A 21,795-nucleotide genomic window follows, 5' to 3' on the forward strand; every position below is an offset into this window, starting at 1 on the left:
ACAGGTGGGGAGAGTAGTAAGGGCAAAAGCACGGTGGGAAGAAAACAGGCTTGTATAGAAACAAAGGGACTTAGTATGTCTGGCTGCAATGTGGAAGTCCACCTCCAGTTAGAAGTAATATTTTGAAAAGGTAGGTTGGGAATCACTGAGGGAACTATTAACTCAATTGATTCAACAGTGCATGCCTATTTTTAACTCTTGGAGAAGTTAGTATTTTCCCTACACAATGTAGACCCAGTCACTGTGGAGTAAGATGGGAGATGGTAAGCGCCGGGGAGGTGGAGAGTGAGTGGAAAGGCTATTGCAGGAAAATCGAAGAAATGGGAGAATGAAGAGACTTGATCAAAATTGTCTTCGTTCTTCAAAAGCAAGAATATACACTGGCAGCGTATTTAGAAAGAAGTGTCATCATTTAACACTTTTCATTAATTAGAAAACTCTAATTTGTAATTTAACAAAGCAGTGAAAACAACCCTCTGCCTCCCTCCATCAAAAACCTCCTCTGGCTACTCCCGGGACAACAGAGCCACCATCATTTGGGAGCTGATTAGAAACCGCAGCGGCTTTCAGACCCCAGCCCAGGGCCAGCGAATCAGAATGTGCATTTCAAAACAACAACAACAACAACAACAACAACAACAACAACAACAGAAAAAGAAAAAAAAGAAATGGTACGGGGGGGGGGGGGGGCGCCTGAGTCGGTTGGGTGACCCACTTCGGCTCAGGTCGTGATCTCGCGCTTCGTGGGTTCGAGCCCCGCGTGGGGCTCTGTGCTGAACGCTTGCTCTGCTCGGAGCCTGGAACCTGCTTCGGATTCTGTGTCTCCTCTCTCTGCCCCTCTCTCGCTTGTGCTCTGTCTCACTCAGTCTCTCAAAAACAAATGAATGTAAAAAAAAAAGTGCATTTCTAGCTGAAGTCGCGTTCCCGGCGTCCTTCACCAGATGGCACTAGCCTGCCTTCTCGCTTCCTCCCTGTGGCACGCGCTCGGTTCTAGGCGGGCGCGAGCTCCGCGCGTCCCCGGAAGACCCAGGCCCACCGGGCGGCGCAGCAGGGGCGAGCTCCAGGGGCGGGGCCCGTTCTGCCCAATAGGCTTCCCCGGGCGGGGGGCGGGGCGCTATTTCAGCCGCTCCCCCGGCCGCAGGCGCGCTGAGAGTCCGGGTCTCATTATGTGGCGCGTGCCCCGCCAGCTGTGTGCGCACCTCTTGAGGGGAAGCAAGCTCTCGGACGCTTGGAACAGGCCTGCCGCCTTCATGTCCACTTTGCTCATCAATCAGGCCCAGTACGCTTGGCTGAAGGAGCTGGGGCTCCGCGAGGAAAACGAGGGCGTGTATAATGGAAGTTGGGGAGGCCGGGGAGAGGTATGCGGGCGTCCCGGGAATCTGTGCGGCCTCAGTGCGCTCCGGGAGGCCGCGCGGGCACTGCCCCCGCCCGACCCCCCGCTGCAGCTGTGGACCGTTGTACTGGGTGGGAGGTTTTGAAACCACACAGTAGAAGTGCCCTTGTGTAGCGTGCCTTAAAAAATGCCCCTAGATTTCTCGGTCTTTGTATGCTGTGGCGAAGCAGTGTCATTTGGGAGCTGCTAGGGCCTGAACTTTGCATGCATGCTTACAGCCTTAGCGGCAGAGTTCTGCAATGGGTAGTGAGAAATGCCACACGCTTTAGCGGTGGGAAACTCCCTCAATTTTGTGTTTGGTTCCTCTGATGTGACACGCGCCCCAGGTAATGTGCTGCTTTAGTTTTCCACTGTCTTTTCTGCAATCTTTTGTTGGAGTTTGCAAGCTCAGACTTGCTGGAATCCTGTTCTGTTTTCGTGGCCAGGCAGCATGACTGGCACCCAGTTAAAGCTCAATGAAATGTTTTCTAGAATACAGTGGAAAGGTAGGGTTATTATCAATCAGATGTTTTGAAAGCCGCATGCAAAAGAAAGGTTTAATAAGATAATGCTACATAGGGGTGCCTGGTTGGCTCGGTTAAGCGTCAGGCTTGGGCTGAGACCATGATCTGGCGTTAGTGAGTTCGAGTTCGCCTCTGGCTCTGTGCTGACAGCTCAGAGCCTGGAGCCTGCTTCGGATTCTGTGTCGCCCTCTGTCTCTGCCCCTCCTCCACTCACGCTTTGTCCCTGTCTCTGAAAAACGAATAAATCTTAAAAAAACAAAACAAAAACTAAACATAAAAAAAGTTACATAACATGCCACAAAGTTTGTTATGTGTGATATAATGAACTTGCTTTGTTACAGGAAACATCTTTTTGGTTATCTGTGACTGTAGGAAATGCAGGTGTTTTAAATTATTTCCCTAATCCCCAGTCCTCTTCGGTTGGTAGTTTGAACCTGTTTTTCCTGTGGCATCGAATCATTAGGCTCCTCGATACATTAATCTCTCCTGAAGATCTTTTAGCTACGTCTCGATTTTTTTCTTTCTAATCTCTGCAGTTTGGGTGGACATAGCCCTTTCCCATAGTTGTCCATTGTTGACTATTTCACCTTCTGACCAGGGCAAAGTAAGAGAGAAGAGTAAGTAAAACTCGTCAGTTTTGTCTGTTATTAATAGAAAAAGTGGCGAAGTAATTAAGTCAGGCTATTGCTTTTAAACCTAACATTCAGAAGGCAAGGGTGGGTTTTGCAAAAAGTGCTTCTGAATGTTTAGGTCAAGAATGAAAGCTCTATAGGTGGCCTATTTGTAATAGAAGTTGGTGTAAAAATTCCCAGTTTGGATGTGGTATCTTTTTTCCCCCTTTCTCCTCTTTTTTTTCCCCATTTGATCTTTTCTGCCAGTTTGGAAAGAATTGCATTTTCTAAGTCATCTTGTTTTTGTTTTAAGGTTATCACGACTTATTGTCCTGCTAACAATGAACCAATAGCAAGAGTCCGACAGGTAAGTTTTTTTTGTTTGAGTTTGAGCCCTGAGTTGGGCTCTGTGCTGACAGTTCAGAGCCTGGAGTCCGCTTCGGATTCTGTGTCTCATTCTCTTTCTGCCCCTACCCTGCTTATGCTCTGTCTCTGTCTCTGTGTCTCAAAAATAAATTAATGTTAGGGGCGTCTGGGTGGCTCAGTCGGTTAAGCGTCCGACTTCAGCTCAGGTCATGATCTCATGATCTGTGAGTTCGAGCCCCGCATCGGGCTCTGTGCTGGCAGCTTAGAGCCTGGAGCCTGCTTCAGATTCTGTGTCTCCCTCTCTTTCTACCCCTCCCCTGCTCATGCTCTGTCTCTCTCTGTCTCAAAAATAAATAAAAAACAAAAAACAAAGAACAAAAAAAAATAAATTAATGTTAAAAAAAAAAAAGCAACATGAAATTTCAAAGTCTGAGAATAATGTGTTTCTTTTTCATTTCACTTTTAAGAGTGTCTGGGAGAGACTGCCCACTCTTTGGGTCGGGTGCCTTAGAAAAGGTGGAAGGGAAAAGTCGTGAGGGTGTGTCCCTTTAAGGCCATTTTTCAGAATCCTCTCCTCTTTGAAAGAAGGTTCTGACCTGTGGAGTCTGGGATGGAGCCCATGTGTCTGAATTTCTGATAACATGTCAGGTGTTGTCCCCAGATGAGGCTAATGGACCTTGTTTCAAGAAGCAGTGTTGTAGAGGGGGACAAAACATAAGAGACTCATAAATATAGAGAACAAACAGAGGGTTACTGAAGAGGGTGTGGGGGGGATGGGCTAAATGGGTAAGGGACATTAAGGAATCTACTCCTGAAATCATTGTTGCACTATATGCTAACTAATTTGGATGTAAATTAAAAATAAAATAAAAAAGAAATGTAAAAAAAAAAAAAAAAAAACCTTTCAAATGCTGCTGATGGAAGGAAATAAACCAAATGCATTTTATATATATAAAAAGAGCAATGTTGTAAAAAGCACAGCTAAATTTGAAGTTGTCTTACTGGGTTCTCATGAGTGTTTGGATACATAGACTGTGAAAATCATTGGAATCTACGAATCTGAGGGTCACCCAGAGAGATTCCAGTCCTTTTGCAAAAATCTTGTAGCTTCTCACAAGGGGATCATTGCTTCCTTTTCTTTTTCCGTTGGTCTCCCCCCTAATTGTTAATTTAGGCCAGCGTGGCTGACTATGAAGAAACTGTGAAGAAAGCAAGGGAAGCATGGAGAATCTGGGCAGAGGTGAGTATGAAGGTCACAGCATCATGATCTGTTGTAACTGCAGGGAGATATAGAGAAATCGGATGAGGAGTCGTCTCCCTAAAATGGGAGTTCCTTGGGGGTTGTGATAATCTCCTCTGCTGTAGACCTGGGATTGTGCCTTTTCCATATTTGGCTTTCAGTAAATGGGTGATTTAAAATGGATTAAAAGTCTGTAGTGATGTAGTGTAAACTTCAGCTCTGAATACTCTTTTCCAGATGAAGTTTCTTAAATTTCTTTTATTTTTTTGAAATTTCTTAAATTTCTAATTGAACAAAAAGAAAAGAATATGTATGCTAGAAAAACACCCTTTTTATCGCTGTTTCTTCCCACTCCCCCTGCCAGCTTTATGCAAGGTGGGGATGTGGGAGTGTGGGAAGGAGTGTCTCAGATATTCCTGGTTCAGAGGACAGGGGCTTGAGTTCCTCCACCATCTGATTAGGCCTGGAAGCAAGTTGTGCCTCCTCCCTCACTGTCTCCACCAGGGGTAATATGAGTGGCTCTAGGGGCTGTGACTGGCCTGGGCTGGGTCACAGGGAGCTGTCACTAGGTGAGGGCCAGGCTCTGGAGGAGAAGAGAGGGAAGAACTGGGGTGGCCTGGATTTCCCAGTCCTCCCTCTCCTCTCCCACCCTGAATATCCCTTTTTTTTTTTTTTTTAATTTTTTTTAACGTTTATTTATTTTTGAGACAGAGAGAGACAGAGCATGAACGGGGGAGGGTCAGAGAGAGGGAGACACAGAATCTGAAACAGGCTCCAGGCTCTGAGCTGTCAGCACAGAGCCCGATGCGGGGCTCGAACTCACGGACGGCGAGATCATGACCTGAGCCGAAGTCGGCTGCTTAACCGACTGAGCCACCCAGGCGCCCCCTGAATATCCCTTTTGATCTACCACCAAAGGTTATAGGCCTGAGGCTGGAGGAATATGGGGATGGTTTAACCCAGCTCTCCCCCCTCTGTTTTGTCTTGTTAATAGAGGAGACCCAGAATTCCTCCTCCATTCCTGCAGTTTTGGTGAGGTTTAAATGAGTTACTAATTGGAATTGCTTACTGGAGAACGTGGCCTTTGCCAACCTCTGTACCTGAGTTACAGATCCCAGTGCTGCCAAGTTGCAGGCTGCTGAGCCAGTGTTTTCTCTGAATCAAAGATTGCTAGGGTGACTTGGGGAGGGGCAGGCTCTCCCAGAGAGCCCTGAATTAGATGCTCCTTAGCTGTCAGCCAGGGGACCCCCTCTGTGCAAAGCGGGAGAAACATCTTGACTTTAAATGGGACTATAAATTGGCTCAGGGTTCCATTATGTGCTATCACAATATCCTTGAGCAGTGAAATACCACTTCCAAAAGTAAATACAGTGGTAACTAAAGTTCACCGTACCTAAGAGAAGAGTGTCCAAAGCAGTACCAATTTATTGTTTTAAAAATAATTTATTTTGAGGGCTCCTGGGTGGCTCATTTGGTTGAGCATTGGACTCTTGATTTCGGCTCAGGTCATGATCTTATGGTTTGTGGGTTCGAGCCCAGTGTCCACTCCATGCTGACATCTTCCAGACCCTGCTTGAGATTATGTCTCTTCCCATCCCCCGCCCCTCCCCCCTTCACTATTCACTATCTTTCCAAATAAATACATTAAATTTTTTTTCTTTTTGATCATAAAGGTAATATCTATTCCTTACTAAAAAAATGGATAATGCATTAAATGAGATAATTAAATTTAATCCCCTTACCTCTTCTAGTTTGATACAGAATGTTTGTTAGAGTTATGTTTTGGTGCATTTCCTTCCAGGCTTTTTTTATTTTTTATTTTTTATTTTTCAGGGAGAGAGAGAGAGGCAAAGTATGAGCAGGGGAGAAGTAGAGAGAGAAGGAGACACGGGATCCGAAGCAGGCTCCAGGCTCTGAGCTGTCAGCACAGAGCCCGACTCGGGGCTCAAACTCACAGACCGCAAGATCATGACCTGAGCCAAAGTCAGACACTCAACTGACTAAGCCACCCAGGCATCCCGATATATTTTTTTTTTTTTGGCTTGTTTTAAGTTTATTTGAGAGCAAGAGAAAGCACCGGTGGGAGAGGGGCAGAGAGAGAGGAGAGAGCAAGAACCAAGCAGGTTCTACACTGTCAGCTCAGAGCCTGACTCAGAAACCCTGAGATCAATACCTGAGCTGAAGTCAGACGCTTAATTGGCTGAGCCCCCCAAGCGACCCTCCTTCCAGTCTTTTATGTATTTCATAGTTGTGATTATTATACCTACTTCCTATGTACATGGCATGTGTAAAAGTTTGTGACCTGTCATCGTACTGAATACAAGCTTAAAGTTACTGCATAATTTTTTAAAGTCATTGTTTCTCTGTACATAAGCTATTTACAAAAATTTAATTACAGTTTATTTTTTAGAGCAGTTTTAATTTATAGTAGTATAGAGTGATGAGGTTTTTTGAGGTCATAATGGGGTTCACGGGGTCCAGACCCGACGGCCAAGAAAATTCTTAAAGACATCTTTGGTGCAAAAAGGTGATTTTATTAAAGCACAGGGACAGGACCTGTGGGCAGAAAGAGCTGCCCCAGGACCATGAGGAAAGACTGGTTATATACTATGGAGTGGGGGGGTGGGGGTGGTAAAGTCCAGTGGAAGTTTCCAGTGAGATTTTCATATGCTAAAGAAGACTGTCGGGATACTGGAGGCCTAGCTATTGTTGAGCTAAGGCGGTTTTCCCTCTAGCAAAGCATTAGCATTAAGACCCTAGGAAGTTCCTGGAGAAGCTTTTTACTCTCCTGGCCTCACGTATTCATCAATGGGCTGCGGATTATAAGGATATTTAATTTTATCTGCCATTTCCTTCTGCCTTTGTTTCCCACATCATAGAGGAGGAAAAATTTTTTGTTTTCACTTTTGTGTATTGTGGCTGGTCTAATACCGGACATAAAACAGATTAATAGGAGGCCCTGGGTCTCAGTAGGTTAAATGACCAACCCTTGATTTCAGCTCAGGTCGTGATCTCATGCTTCGGTTCCTGAGATCTGGCCCCTCTCTTTCTGCCCGTTCCCTGGCATGTGCTTACTCTCTGTGTCTCTCTCTCTCTCTTAAAATAAAAAAACTTAAAAAAAAAAAACCACTAACAGGAGAGAAACAAATTTAATTTCCTATGTGGGGCGGGTAAGGATGATGATGGTGAGCAAGATCGAGACCCAAGACTAGCCAGGCATCTAGGCTTATATACACCCAGAGCTCTGGGCCCTCATGGAGGAAGAAGGCAATTCACAGGAAGGTGAAAGGAGCAGATGTTCAGTACAGAAATGTTTTCCCTTCCATACACTAGGTCTCTCTTTATAAAAGTTCTCTTTTTTTTTAATTTTTTAAAAATTTTTATTTTTTTACATTTATTTATTTTTGTGAGACAGAGCATGAGCGGGGGAGGGGCAGAAAGAGAGGGAGACACAGAATCTGAAGAGGCTCTGGGCTCTGAGCCATCAGCAAAGAGCCCGAGGTGGGGCTCGAACTCACAGACTGTGAGATCCTGACCTGAGCTGAAGTCAGATGCTCAACCAACTGAGCCACCCAGGCGCCCTTGTAAAAGTTATCTTTGGTGAGGCACCTAGATGGCTCATTTGGTTAAGCATCCAACTCTTGATCTCACCCCAGGTCACTATCTCAGGATCCTGAGTACAAGCTTGGCATTGGGCTCTGTGCTGGGTGTGAAGCCTACTTAAAAAATAAAATAAAATTGGGGTGCCTGGGTGGCTCAGTGGGTTAAGTGTCTGACTTCAGCTCACGTCACCATCTCGCGGTTTGTGAGTTCGAGCCCCGCATCGGGCACTGTGCTCACAGCTTGGAGCTTGGAGCCTGCTTCAGATTCTCTGGCTCCCCTCTCTCTGCCTCTCCCCTGCTTGTGTTCTGTCTCTATCTCTCTCTCAAAAATAAATAAAAAACATTAAAAAAAAAACTATAAAAAACTAAATAAAATAAATAATAAAAGTTTACTTTATTTATTTAAATTTTTAAAATGTTTTTATTTATTTTCGAGACAGAGAGAGCACGAGCAGGGGAGGGGCAGAGAGAGAGGGAGACACAGAATCCGAAGCAGGCTCCAGGCTTTGAGCGGTCAGCACAGAGCCCGACACGGGGCTCAAACCCACGGACTGTGAGATCATGACCTGAGCTGAAGTCGGACACTCAACTGACTGAGCCACCCAGGCGCCCCAAAAGTTTACTTTGATAATAAGAGTAGTAAGATAATAATATAATACATGTTAATAATAAAGATAAAAAATAATAAAAAATAATAACAGACTTCTTGGCATAGGTCCCCTTTGTAAGTTCTTTACAAAGGGGTTGAAAGCTTTTCCTGAGTCTGTTTGGCCTTTGCCTTCTGCTCAAAATAATCCTCATGCCAAAGTGGCATAGTCTGGAGTGGCTTATTCTGATCCACCATCAACAAAAAGATAAGCAGGAAGTAGGGAGTTCGTGTACTTTATCACACTTTTCATGTTTCCCTCTTAACGTCATCTTGTGTTAACCCCATACATTTGTTACAGTTGGAGAGCCAATTTGGATAAATCATAATTTACTAAAGTGCACAATTTATATTAGGATTGACTGTGTGCATGCACTATTTTAAATGCCAGTGAAACTTTTGACCAGAAACCTTTAATTTATGTGTGTATTTACCCAGGTGTGTGTGAATTCAGGATCTTTCTTTTCCTGAACGGGTTTTAAAAAGATTTTTTTAACTTTATATATTTTGACAGCAAGAGAGAGAGCATGTGTTTTGGGGAGGAAATGAGAGAATGCCAAGCAGGCTCTGTGGTGTAGTGCAGTTTGACCCATAAGAAAACGTTTCTGGGTATCATAAAGGTTTAGGGGTGTTTAAGGTATTTTAAGCCTTTTCTAGAGTCATTCCAGAGGTGTGTTCAGTCTCTGAATTTCTCTGTGCATATGGCACAGTCCCTTGCTCTCCAGGAGCCAGTCATCTGGATGTTTTCTGGGTCTCTTGGTATCCATTTACGAGATGTGTGATAACAACGTTCTTGATGTGATTAGGAAGTCATGTGATGGGTTTGTAGTTAGTTCTCTCACAGCACATTGGTCTAATACTGTGTTACAGATGTGAGTTCACACTTTGAATCAGACACTAAGATTCCATTCTCTCCTTAGGTTCCTGCTCCGAAGAGAGGAGAAGTAGTGAGACAGATTGGGGATGCCTTGCGGGAGAAGATCCAAGTACTAGGAAGTTTGGTAAAGTATTTTTGTAGTAAATACACCGTCCTTTGAGTGGGGCATAAGACTATTGTGCATCTGTGTTTAAGATTGTGATGCTTAAGGAAAACAATTCGTACATTTAAAATCTTTTTAGGGGAAAGATGGACAAGAGGAACAAAGAAAAATAAAGACAGTTCTTGGGTTGTTTTTTTTTTTATGTTTATTTTTGAAAGAGAATGGGAGACAGCGCATGAATTGGGGAGGGGTAGAGAGAGAGGGAGACACAGGATCCGAAGCAGGCTCCAGGCTCTGAGCTGTTAGCACAGAGCCTGACGTGGGACTCGAACCCACGAACTGTGAGGTCATGACTTGTGCCGAAGTCGGACGCTTAACTGACGGCCACCCAGGCACCCTATTTTTGGTTTTTTAAATTGTTAAGATAATAACAGACTTTTTTAAGATCACTACCTTCACAAAAGAGACCCAAAATATGGTTTGCTTTCCTGCCCGACCTCCTCGCCCCATAAATTTAGTAATTAAACTGTGAATTGTGTTGGAAAAATGCTTCTTGGCTTTTTGTTTTTTAGGTGTCTTTGGAGATGGGGAAAATCTTAGTGGAAGGTGTAGGAGAAGTTCAAGAGTACGTGGATATTTGTGATTATGCTGTTGGCTTATCACGGATGATTGGGGGACCCATCTTGCCTTCTGAAAGTAAGCAATGAAGTCAGTTAAACTAAGAGTTTTTGACTCTTAGAGCTCCAAAACGTGCTGGCTGTGAACAGTTTGCAAAAGAGGAATTGCATATATCACATAAAAATATGAAAATGTCTTTAATCTCTGCATGAACAAATGTAAATTACAATAGGTGAGAACATCAGATGAAGATCCTTCTTAAAATTTTCTATTTTTAAAGATTAGACTGTTTTGGCAAGTCCATGGGTGAGACAGCTGTTCTTTTATGGGGACTTTTGGTAACATGAATCACTAGTCCATCAGGAAAACAATTCAAAAATATATGCAAACGGCCTGAAATATTTAATACCAGTTTCAAGAATCTAATTTGAGTAAATTCCCTGAAATGTGACAAATGTTTATATGTAAAGATGTTCCTTGTAGTGTCAATAGTAAACATTTGAAATGATCTAGGGCAGCTGGTTGGCTCAGTTGGTTGGGTGTCCAACTTCAGCTCTGGTCATGATCTTGTGGTCTGTGAGTTTGAGCCCTGTGTTGGGCTCTGTGCTAACAGCTCATAGCCTGGGACCTACCTTGGGTTCTGTGTCTCCTCTCTTTGCCCCTCCCCAACTCGTGTTCAGTCTCTCTTGTCTCTTACAAATGAATAAATATTTAAAAAATATTTTTGGGGCGCCTGGGTGGCTCAGTCGGTTAAGCGTCCGACTTTGGCTCAGGTCACGATCTCGCGGTCCGTGAGTTCGAGCCCCGCGTCAGGCTCTGGGCTGATGGCTCAGAGCCTGGAGCCTGTTTCCGATTCTGTGTCTCCCTCTCTCTCTGCCCCTCCCCCGTTCATGCTCTGTCTCTCTCTGTCTCAAAAATAAATAAACGTTAAAAAAAAAATTTTTTTTTAAATTAAAAAAAAATATTTTTAATGATCTGAGTGCCATTTTATATGACAAAGGTTAGGCTAATTTTGGTAGTTTGTTGGTATATATGTGTGTGTGTATATATATTATTTTCTTTTTATTTATTTATTTTGACAGAGTGTGTGAGCACAGGAGGGGCAGAGAGAGAGGGAGAGAGAGAATCACACGCAGGCTCCTGCACAGAGCCCAATGTGAGACACAAACACATAAACCGTGAGATCATGACCTGAGCAGAAATGAAGAGTCAGGCGTTTGGGGCGCCTGGGTGGCTCAGTCGGTTAAACGTCTGACTTCAGCTCAGGTCATGATCTCACGGTCCATGAGTTCGAGCCCCACGTCAGGCTCTGTGCTGACAGCTCAGAGCCTGGAGCCTGCTTCGGATTCTGTGTCTCTCTCTCTCTCTCTGCCTCTCCCCTGCTCATGCTCATGCTCTGTCTCAAAAATAAATAAAAACATTAAAATAAAAATAAAAAAAATAAATATAACCATTCTCCTTTAAAAAAAAAAAAAGTCAGATGCTTAATTGAGCCACCCTGGTGTCCCAGTCTATTAGCATATATTAAAAGTCATACTTGGGAAGATTGTTTCCCACAACTGCACACTTTTATGGGAAAGTTGTGTTTACTTTTAAATTGTTCTAGGGTTTTTTTTTTTCTTTTTTTCTTAAGAGGTGATAAATTTATATCACAAAATTGAAAAAGAATGAAATGGTAAAGGATGAAAAGTTATTTTCTTACCCTCCTGGATGCTCCCAAATATCCCCATGGAAGTAGTGAATGTTTCTGGTTTCTTGTATATCTTTTTAGAGCTTTTGTTTTTGGGTGGGCAAATATGTGTCTTTTGGCACACAAACATGACCAAGCTATATGTTCTATTCTATACTTACTTTTTACTTAAGGTGTCTCAGAGATTGTTGCTTATCATTCCAGGAGGGGACTTCCTTCATCTTTTTTTATTAGTCTGTTGGTTGTCAGGACACTAATTATTTTAGCCAGTTCCCAAATAATGGATACGTGGGGTATTTTTTCAGTTTTTTGCTGAAAATGACTATGTTGCAATGACTGACCTTGTACTCTGAGGAGGTTTCAACAGTGAGGATAAGGTTTTATGTGATTTGGAAAGTTTGCATTGTTGATGGAGCAAAACAGGTGACTGCCCGTCTGTGTAGAAAGTACCTGGGAATGAAGTTGGCCAAAGCAGTCCCAGTGGTTGTGTGTAGCAGAATTACTGATGGCTGCTATTGTCGTCCTTCCTCCCTCCCTGTCTTTCCTTTGTTTCTTTTAAGTATTTATTTATAAGTTTTGAGAGAGAGATGTGGGGAGTGGGAGAGGGGCAGAGAGAGAGGGAGAGAGAGAATCCCAAGCACAGGGCTCAAACTCATGAAGTGTGAGATCATGACCTGAGCTGAAATCAAGAGGTAGACACTTAACCAGCTGAGCCACCCAGGCACCCCTGTTTCTTTTTCTTTTTATGTTTGTTTGTTTACTTTGAGAGGGAGAGAGCGAGAGCGAGCAAGCACGAGCAGGAGAGGGGCAGAGAGAGCAGGAGACAGAGAATCCCAAGCATGTTCTGTGCTTACAGTGCAGAGCCCGACATGGGGCTCAACCTTAGGAACTGCGAGATCATGACCTGAGACAAAGCCAAGAATTGGATGCTTAGCTGACTGAGCCACTCAGGTGCCCCTTATTGATGATTTTTAATAGGCTTTTCTAGTTTGAAAAGTTAGTAAATTTCCAGTTTGGAGAAATATACATCTGCAAACAGGAACTTCTTTGATTTATACCTGCTGAGATGTCTGCCTCACCAATTAAAACCTTTTTCAGTTGTTTTACACATATTTGAGGAGAGTAGATTTATTCACCTCTACAGAGGCTTTGCAGGTAACTTTGACTTCATTGATGTAGTAGATGCTTACTGAGTGTCTAGCAGGTGCCAGGTGAACTGATAGGTGATACTTGATCAATAAGGCGTTGTCCTTGCCCTAAAGGAATTTATAAGGTTGAAGATTCTTCATGTTTTAGAGTGGGAGGCAAGTAATGGACAAGTAATGGGAGGAGTGTAACAGCATGGTAAGTCCTGTGGTGGGGTGCAGGGGAGGGTGGGGCCCTGAGCCAGCCTTGAGGGGGTCAGGAAAGGCCCCTGGGAGACAGTAATCCAAGGCAAGGCCTCAGGGGTGAGAGGGGTGGGGCAGGATGGTCTTAACGCTGGGCCAAAGCCCACATGAAATAAGCTGGGAGAGGGGCGCCTGGGTGGCTCAGTTGGTCGAGCGTCCGACTTTAGCTCAGGTCATGATCTCACGGTTCGTGGGTTCGAGCCCCTCGTCGGGCTCTGTGCTGACAGCTTAGAGCCTGGAGCCCGCTTCGGATTCTGTGTCTCCCCCTCTCTCTGCCCTTCCCCTGCTCATGCTCTGTCTCTCTCTGTCTCAAAAATAAAAAAAAATTAAAAAAAAAAAAAAAAGCTGGGAGAATGTGGCTTATTTGGGCAACTGCCTTGGTTGCACACAGCTTGCAGGCACCATCTGAGCGGGGAGGCAGGGTGGAGAGGGAGCCCCGGGAAGGCACTTGTCCTGTTGAAGAATTCGGACTTTGTCCTGAGGGCAGTTACGGTAGTGATCCAGATACCACAGAGTTGTAAGCAGGGGAGGGAGGTGATCAGGGCTGCACTGGCCTCTGTGGGGGGAAGGACAAAGAGGGGAGGGCAGGAGAGGAGGAGGCAGGCCCTGCCAGGAAGAGTGTGTCAGCACATCATCTCAGGGAGGGGAGGAGGATTGAGGTGTGTCGAGGAAAGGGAGGGCAGCAGCTCCTGGGCACCCTGTTCCCACAGGGTGAGTGTGGCCAGAAAGATGGACGGCTGGGAGCATCACCTTCCAGTCGGTGTGTAGTTTTAACTCCGTTTGTGAACTGTCCACCTCTTTGCTCCAGTTCACTGCTCCATCTGCCTTTGATTAAAATAGGCCCTTTGAGGCGCCTAGGTGGCTCAGTTGGTTCAACTCTTGCTTTTGGTTTGGGTCATGATCTCATGTTTTGTGGGAGTTTGAGCCCTGCCTAGCCTTGGGCTCTGTGCTGACAGTGTGGAGCCTGCTTGGGATTCTCTGTCTCCATCCCTCCCTCTCTCCCTCTGTCTCCCTCTCTCTTCTTCCCTCTCTGTCCCTCCCCTGCTCACGCTTTCTCTCAAAAATAAATAAGTAAACTTTAAATAAATAAGTAAACATTAAAAAAAATAGGCCCTTTGTGGGGCGGTGGGTGATGTTACATGTAAAATTTGTATATAGCGAACACATGGTGTCTTTGTAGTTCCCATTTTTCTGTATGAATGTGAAGCCTTGTGCTGGTCATTCATTTAACGCGTATGTAATTCTTAGAACTGTTCTTGTTCCTTGTGAGTGTCGTTGTCTTCATATGGAGAGGCTGGCCAAGGGCTTTACAGGCAATATAAAGAATAGGAGTCACAACTCCTGTGTTCTGCCCTTTGCGTTCACCTCACCCAGGGCACCTCTCATCACCTCTTTGAGCTTTCCTCGTCTCCTGGATGGTGCTGATGCTGCCCCGATCCACACGGAGTTCCTGTGAGCTTCAGAGGCATAATGGTATCCTTATAGTTTATAAGGTAGTGCGGTAATAGCAGCTTTTATGGTATGCCGATTAGCTGTGTAAAGTGAACCACTGCGAGATACCTGGAATCCCCTCTTGGTCTCGTGCACCTTAGTTCTGAAAATGAATGGTTTCAGGCTTTGTTATTATTACCATCACGTGCATTAAATCAGTATGCTTAAGCACGGTCCACTCCTTCCCTGTCCTCAGGACCTGGCCATGCCCTCATTGAACAGTGGAATCCTGTAGGCCTGGTTGGCATCATCACTGCGTTCAACTTCCCTGTGGCAGTGTATGGCTGGAACAATGCCATTGCCATGATCTGTGGGAATGTCTGCCTTTGGTAAGACCTGCTTACTTTCTTCGTTCTTTTTCTTTCCTTTCTTTTTTTTTTTAAACATTTATTTATTTTTGAGAGAGAAAGACAGCATGGGGCGGGGGGAGGGGCAGACAGAGAGGGAGACAGAATCCAGAGCAGGCTCCAGACTCTGAGCTGTCAGCACAGAGCCCAGCGCGGGGCTTGAACGCACGAACTGTGATGTCATGACCTGAGCCGAAGTTGGACGCTTAACCAACTGAGCCACTCAGGCACCCAAGACTGGATATATTCTTTATACCACATTCTGCAAATAGAAAACCCAGTTAGAAAGCTGGAGAAAAAAGAACTTGGGGAGAGTCCCAATCCTCTTTGTGAAACTTGACTTTTTTCCCATTCAGTAAAAATTTCATACTGAACTCCCAAGTGATTCTGCAGCCCTTGACCATTGTGCCCATTGATACATTAACTTTTACCTCTCTGGAAAATATGGGATAGTAGATGTTAGTTGGGAGAATGTCTGTATTTTGTAGATGACAAAACAGTTGCTTGTTTTTAACTTCTGTGTTGAATGGGAGAAGTTAGATTAGGAAAGCCAGGACAGTTGTCTTTGCCCATTTGGCATCTGTTCCACTGGTAATTAACTTACTAACGTTAATGTGTTCGGTTGAATGCTTTCACAGACTCTCTACAAAGGCCAGGCATCAGTGGGAGATTGATGATTTGGCACCATGTTGCCAAAGGGACCCATGCCTTTTAGTGTTTTAATCCATAAGGACTAGTCATGTGGTTTTTTTCCAGCCCCTTGAGCCTTCTAAGGAACTTGTAAAGTTCACGTTGATAGATTTCCATTTCCGTCATTGACAGAGGTTAATGTAACAGTTCCCGTGATCAGTGCAGCAAGCAGGTTCAAAATTGCTTGGTGCCATTTTTATGGTTTTCAAAGTTTTATAGTACCTGAGCTCCCAAAGACACAAAGCTCAAGGACAAATGTTGATATCACTTATTAGGCTCTGTGGTTTAATTGGACAGAACTTCTCAGAAAGACTTGTTTCTGCTTGACAATAAAAGGTATTTATGATTTCCACCAAATTAAGTTGCTTTTTTTTTTTTTTTTTTTTTGATCCTCTCAAGGAAAGGAGCTCCAACAACTTCCCTCATTAGTGTAGCTGTCACAAAGTAAGTATGTGTGGCTTTCTTTTCCTGAGTATCGAATAATCGGAAAAGGTGATCGGTAGGCACTGGCTTTTAATCCAGTGTGGAAGGGTCATATTTATTAAGCATGGAACTTGGGTAACCTTTTTTTCTCCTTGGCTTGTAATCAGATTTTTTTTTTTTTTTTAATGTTTGAGAAGGAGAGAGAGAGGCGGCGGTGGGGGGGAGGGGTACAAGGGGGGGAGAGGGGGGATCTAGCAAGGGAGGGGCAGAGAGACAGGGAGACCAAGGATCCTAAGGAGACTCCATGCTAACAGCACAGAGCCCAATACAGGGCCTGAACTCACAATGGGCAGTTCATGAACTGAGCTGAAGTCGGCTTCTTGACTGACTGAGGCATCCAGCTGCCCCTGTAATAACTTTTACATCATTTTACGGTATATGGAGCTCTTGTAGAGCCGTGTAATTGAACTCTTTGGAAACAAGCAGATATTGATAAAAGTATTAAAATTGGGCTCTTCAAAACTGTTATGTGTTTTGGGAAATAACACCAAATCCAGTGGAAAGGAGCTATCCTTACAATTTACGGACTGTATTTAGTAAGTTCTAAACATGTTCATGGTTTTGATTTTTACCCAGGTGATAGTTTCCTGGCTTTTGTTTAATAGGTGGTTGGCAAAACAAAGAAATGGTTATTATACTGTTCTATTGACTCTTCTGACACTATCTAAAATGTATTTCATCTTTTGGTGACAAGAATTTTTTTAATCATTTTAGAGAACTTGACAACTCTGATTAGGTCATAAAATCAGTATTACTGGTTTATCCTTGTGGCATTTAGAGTCTGTATAGAACAGGATGTCTTCCCGTGTAGAGTGGTGACCGTTCTTGCTGTTCCTTTGGCTGCATGGTCTTCTTTCTCTGATTTAAGAATTGCTGGTAGAAAGCCTGTGGAATCTTTATGGAAGAGGGTCCTTGAGGTTAGAAGTCCATTGAGGAACAGTGGCTTAGGAATTGACACGTGGGCTGAAAGAGAGAGTAGTATGTGTTAGTATTTACTTGAAAGGAATACATAATATTGAGGAAACTCTATCCTCCAAGGCAAGATAATTAAATTTAACAATTAGATAACTACTGACTTATTTATAATAATTAAAATTTATGATTATAATTATACTTAAATTGTAATTAAGTATCAAAGACAACTCTAATCTGCACGACACATGAGACAAATCACATGTATAAATATGAGATTCCTGGGCAGTTTTTAAAGATAAACCTTAAAAAACAAACCCAAAACAGTTAATGTCGACAGAGTGAACAGACTTACCGATTGTTATTAGGCAGCTTTTTTTTTTTTTTTTTTTTCAAGTTCATTTTTTTATTTTGGGGGAGAGAGAGGGAGAGAGAATCCCAAGCAGGCTCTGCACTGGCAACACAGGACCCGACCATGAGATCATGACCTGAGCTGTAATCAAGAGTGGGACACTTAACCGACTGAGCACCCAGGTGCCCCATCAGCTGGTTTAAAATATTTATTTTGATAATAGTTTCACATGTTCTATGTGATTGCTCCTTTGATCTCATTTATTTGCTCTAAATAGTTTGAAGGATTTGAAATGTTCCTATGGGAGTGTGGGTGATTTTTTAGGTAATTGAGAATGTTAGCCGATTCTGTTAGAGAAGACAGTAAATAAAATGATGCTAGATTTTGCTGGAGTTAACTAAAGGTGCTGCAGAATCAGCTAAACGTTCAGATTCCTAGATGAACACTGGCTACGCGTTGTCCCTTTTTCTATTCATAAAGATGTAGGAAAGGTCATAGTTTGCCAGGAGAGATAGCATCCAGTATTTCTCTTTATTCTGTGTCTTTGTAACATTTTATGCAGGAATACGGAGGTGAGATCTGCTTTGGACAGTTGTGGGGGTTGCTCTGACTCACAAGCCTGCTGACTCACAAGAAGCAGAATGTCTTAGAAAAATTCCATAGGCACAGCTTTCAGGTACCCATAAGGGACATGAAGTTACAAAAGTCCCTGTGCTCAGGGAAGGGCAGAAAGCCTGAGGTTCCCATTTACAGTTCTCACGTTGTTATGCCAGTCCAGATGGAGTTCACCAGTCAGGGGTCGTTTCTACCGTAAGTCATGCTGTGTCTGTAGCACTGGTGACGCCCTGACATTGACCAGGTCACCTGGGCAACAGAACGAGAGACGTAACCCAAAGTCAGAGGCTCATGCAATAGGGAAAAGGGTTTTGTAAACCCACAGACACAGAGCAAAATCCTGACCCTTCAAAAACAATCCGCCTCCTTCTGCAGACAGTGTATATACCCCGAGTCTGTGGAAGAAATTGTACGACCTGAAATCTAGGTTCAGACATTACAACTGCATGTATGATCCTTGGTGGGCAAGAAAAAAGAAAACCACTATAAAGGACAGCTTCGGGGACAGTTAAAGAATTTATGTTTAACAGCGGTCCCTTTTTTTATGGAAGTGTTTGTTTTTTTAATTTGGATTTTTAAAAAAAAATTTAAACAAATTAGAAATTAGAAAGTAGCCAGAAGGTTAGGAGGATTGATGAATAGTCTCGGCTGTATTCAGGAAGCTCAAAATGAATGAAAGAGAAACCAGAATTACCATTTTTTACAACTCCTCATCAGATTTAAGGTGTATGGAACTGTAGTTATCATTTTGATTCATAGAATAAGTTGTATTATTCAGTGTTAGAAAACTGCTAGCCCACAGTGCTTTAGTCTGGAGGGTGCTGATATTTCTTTAGTAAAGGATTTGGTGTGAAGCCAGTGGAGACTAGTCGTGAACTTGTTGAGGTTCTGTTGGCAGGTGTAGCTCCCTCTGCTGTACCTCCTCAGCAACTACACTAGCTTTGGGGGCCTCTTTCAGTTTCCTCCTTTACCACTTCTCTGGCTGGCTGTCGCTTTGCACAGATGTGTTGGGATGTCATTTGCTGATGGGGACTACCTTTCTTCCTTTTTCTTTCTTTATTTTTTAAAATTTTTTGAGTGTTTATTTTTGAAGGAGAGAGTGAGAGTCATAGCATGAACACCGTAGGGGCAAGATAGAGGGAGACACAGAATCCGAAGCATCTTTTTATTTCTTTGCCATCATTTTGATGGATCTGTGGCAAGAGACAAAAACAAAAACCAAAAACAAACGTCCTGTGATCGCTCTGTCGTCTTAAGCTAGATATGTGTTCCTAGTTTGGCCGAAAAATGTTAGAAAACAGTGAGCAGTTGAACTACCTGACCATTGCATTGTATCTTTTATTTATTTTGTATGTTTTTTTTCTTCTAAAGATTTTAGGGGGAGAAGAGTTCTGCCTTTAAGTGTTGGAAAACCTCACCTGTAATATGTGAGGTGAAATGCAGGCCTGCATGTTTGGGGTCAGAGTGAGGGAGAAAGTTGGAAAAGGAAAGTCACGCAGTTGGAAATTATTCCTAGTTTTAGAAAAACCCTTAGAAATTGTTTTCTTTCTTAGTAATTGCTTTTTCCTTTTTTAGGATAATAGCCAAGGTTCTAGAAGACAACAAACTTCCTGGTGCTATTTGTTCCTTGACCTGTGGTGGAGCAGATATAGGGTAGGTCAACGGGCCCTGCGTCTTTTTCTGTTGAAGGACCCTGGGTTGATGATCCGAATCATCTTTTTTTTTTTAAGTTTTTTTAATATTTATTTTTGAGGGACACAGAATGCCAGTGGGGGAGGAGCAGGGAGAGAGAGAGTGAGACACAGAATCCAAAGCAGGCTTCAGGCTCTGAGCTGTCAGTACAGAGCCCGACGCGGGCCTCAAACTCATGATCTGTGAGATCATGACCTTAGCTGAAGTCAGACCCTTAGCTGACTGAGCCACCCAGGTGCTCCAGAGTCATCTTTACTACAATAATGAAACCCAGTAAAGCTGAGGAGGTGTGAGTGGTTTTTTGGAATCATTATTATTACGTACCTTATTGGGCTTTGTCTTCATTAGTCTTTGTTGGAAGAAGAGTAAGAATTATTTTTTTTAATTACCCGGAGCTACTTGTGTAAGATGTTTACAGCCTAAAATAAGAAACTGCTGGAACACTGGGACATCTATGGCTTCCTGACACTTGATTTATAAAGGTGCTTACAAAGCAAAGCTGTGGAATTGGAGTCTGGTGTATTCCTCCCCCCACATCCTATTGTCTAGGTTCTTGAGCTGAACGAAAAAAGGGGCCCCTAGGAATAGAGCCTCGTTTTAAAAATGTATTGTTTTAAGAAAATTGGCTATATAATTCACATACCATGAAATTCTCTCTTTAAAAAGGTATAGTTGAGTGGTTTTTAGAATATTCACAGTGTTTTGCAACCATTACCATTATCTTATTTGAGAACATTTTCATTTCACCAGGAAGGAACTTTGTACGTATTAGCACTGACTTACCATCTTCCCTCTTCCCCCTGGCAACCACTCCTGTACTTTCTATCTCTATAGTTGGGCCTGTTTGGGACATTTCATGTAGATGGAATCATATAACATGTGGCCTTTTGTGTCTGGTTTCTTTAACTCAGCATAACATCAGAGCCTGTTTTTAAGCTGGGAACTGACTCTGATTGCCCTGAACAATGATGGAAGTTGAAGTTGTTACTACTGGCTTAGACTTTGTTTATGTATTTATTTTAAGATTTTATATTTAAGTAATCTTTATGTCCAACGTGGGGTTCGAACTCACAACTCCAAGATCAAGAGTCCCATGCTCTGCCCACTGAGCCAGCCAGGTGCCCCTGGATTAGACTTTAATTAAGTGTGGTTTCATAGGAGTCAGGCCTCACAGCCCACACTGGTGTGGTTAAAATGTTGATCTCCATCCATCACTGTTACCATACTACTCCACCTACTGGTCAGTCTCAAAATGAATGACTGACTGAATGAATGAATGAATAAATCAGTCCTTTTTTATAAAAATGGGAACGTGTTAGAGAATACAACTTTCACATATAGAGTGGATAGTGAAATAATATCTAAATGTCATTTATAAAATGAATAATATATCCTTTGACCTAGTCTTTTTTGCGCTTTGTACTTTGTTTTTTTTTAATGTTTATTTTTGAGAGAGAGAGAAGAATCATGAGTGGGGGAGGAGCAGAGAGAGAGGGAGACAGATTCCCAAGCAGGGTCCGCACTGTCAGGGCAGGGCCGATGTGGGTGTTGAACCCACGAACCATGAGATCGTAACCTGAGTTAAACTCAAGAGTTGGACGCTTAGCCAACTGAGTCACCCAGGCGCCCCTCTTCTTTGGACATCAGTCCTTCACGTTGGTCTTCAGCTAGCTCAGATAGAGTAGTGTTTGCAGTCATGCATTTAATAACAGCCACTTTGAGTATCCATATCCGTGCTCACGTTTGCTGGGCTGAACCTGGGGAAGTCTCCACGCATAATCTCATCAAGCTGTTCCAGCCTTAACATAAGTCTGATGCTCTGGCTACCCTGCATGGTCCATACTGAGTCCTTTGAAGCTCTGAACCAGGAGCCAGGTGGATCAGATCGATAGTATCTGATTTATATTTCTTAGAGGTAACTGGAAATCCTAGCACAGTCTTTATTAAGTGAGATTTCATGAGAGATACTTAGGATGCTTTCCTGCAACCTTCACATTTTTAATTCTTAAAGGAATTAGTTGAGGGGTCTGCAGAATAACTGGGATGTTAATCAAGGAAGTGCTAAGGTCATAATGTATAGGAAGGACTTTCATCCTTAACAATGTCCTCAAGGTGATTTCAGTTTACAGAGAGCTCCCAGACCAGGTTAGCCTATTGTGCTGTATGGCTCTGCCTG

At 43.3% G+C, this 21,795-nt stretch overlaps 1 protein-coding gene across 1 annotated transcript in view; it reads left to right on the plus strand.

Annotated features, from left to right (window-relative positions):
• Nucleotides 1-1,126: 1,126 nt before the first annotated feature.
• Nucleotides 1,127-21,795, plus strand: part of ALDH7A1 (aldehyde dehydrogenase 7 family member A1) — a 40,257-nt gene continuing 19,588 nt past the window's right edge. Inside the window, exons 1-8 of the mRNA XM_019422141.2 lie at nt 1,127-1,358; nt 2,821-2,874; nt 4,048-4,113; nt 9,282-9,362; nt 9,914-10,037; nt 14,725-14,857; nt 15,965-16,009; nt 19,503-19,580. Coding sequence (XP_019277686.1) covers nt 1,167-1,358; nt 2,821-2,874; nt 4,048-4,113; nt 9,282-9,362; nt 9,914-10,037; nt 14,725-14,857; nt 15,965-16,009; nt 19,503-19,580 — 773 coding nt within the window. The 5' untranslated portion in view covers nt 1,127-1,166. The remainder of the gene's footprint in view (nt 1,359-2,820; nt 2,875-4,047; nt 4,114-9,281; nt 9,363-9,913; nt 10,038-14,724; nt 14,858-15,964; nt 16,010-19,502; nt 19,581-21,795) is intronic.

The sequence above is a fragment of the Panthera pardus genome, unplaced genomic scaffold (genome assembly GCF_024362965.1).
Source record: "Panthera pardus isolate Hobbes unplaced genomic scaffold, ASM2436296v1 HiC_scaffold_2, whole genome shotgun sequence".
Lineage (NCBI taxonomy): Eukaryota > Metazoa > Chordata > Mammalia > Carnivora > Felidae > Panthera > Panthera pardus.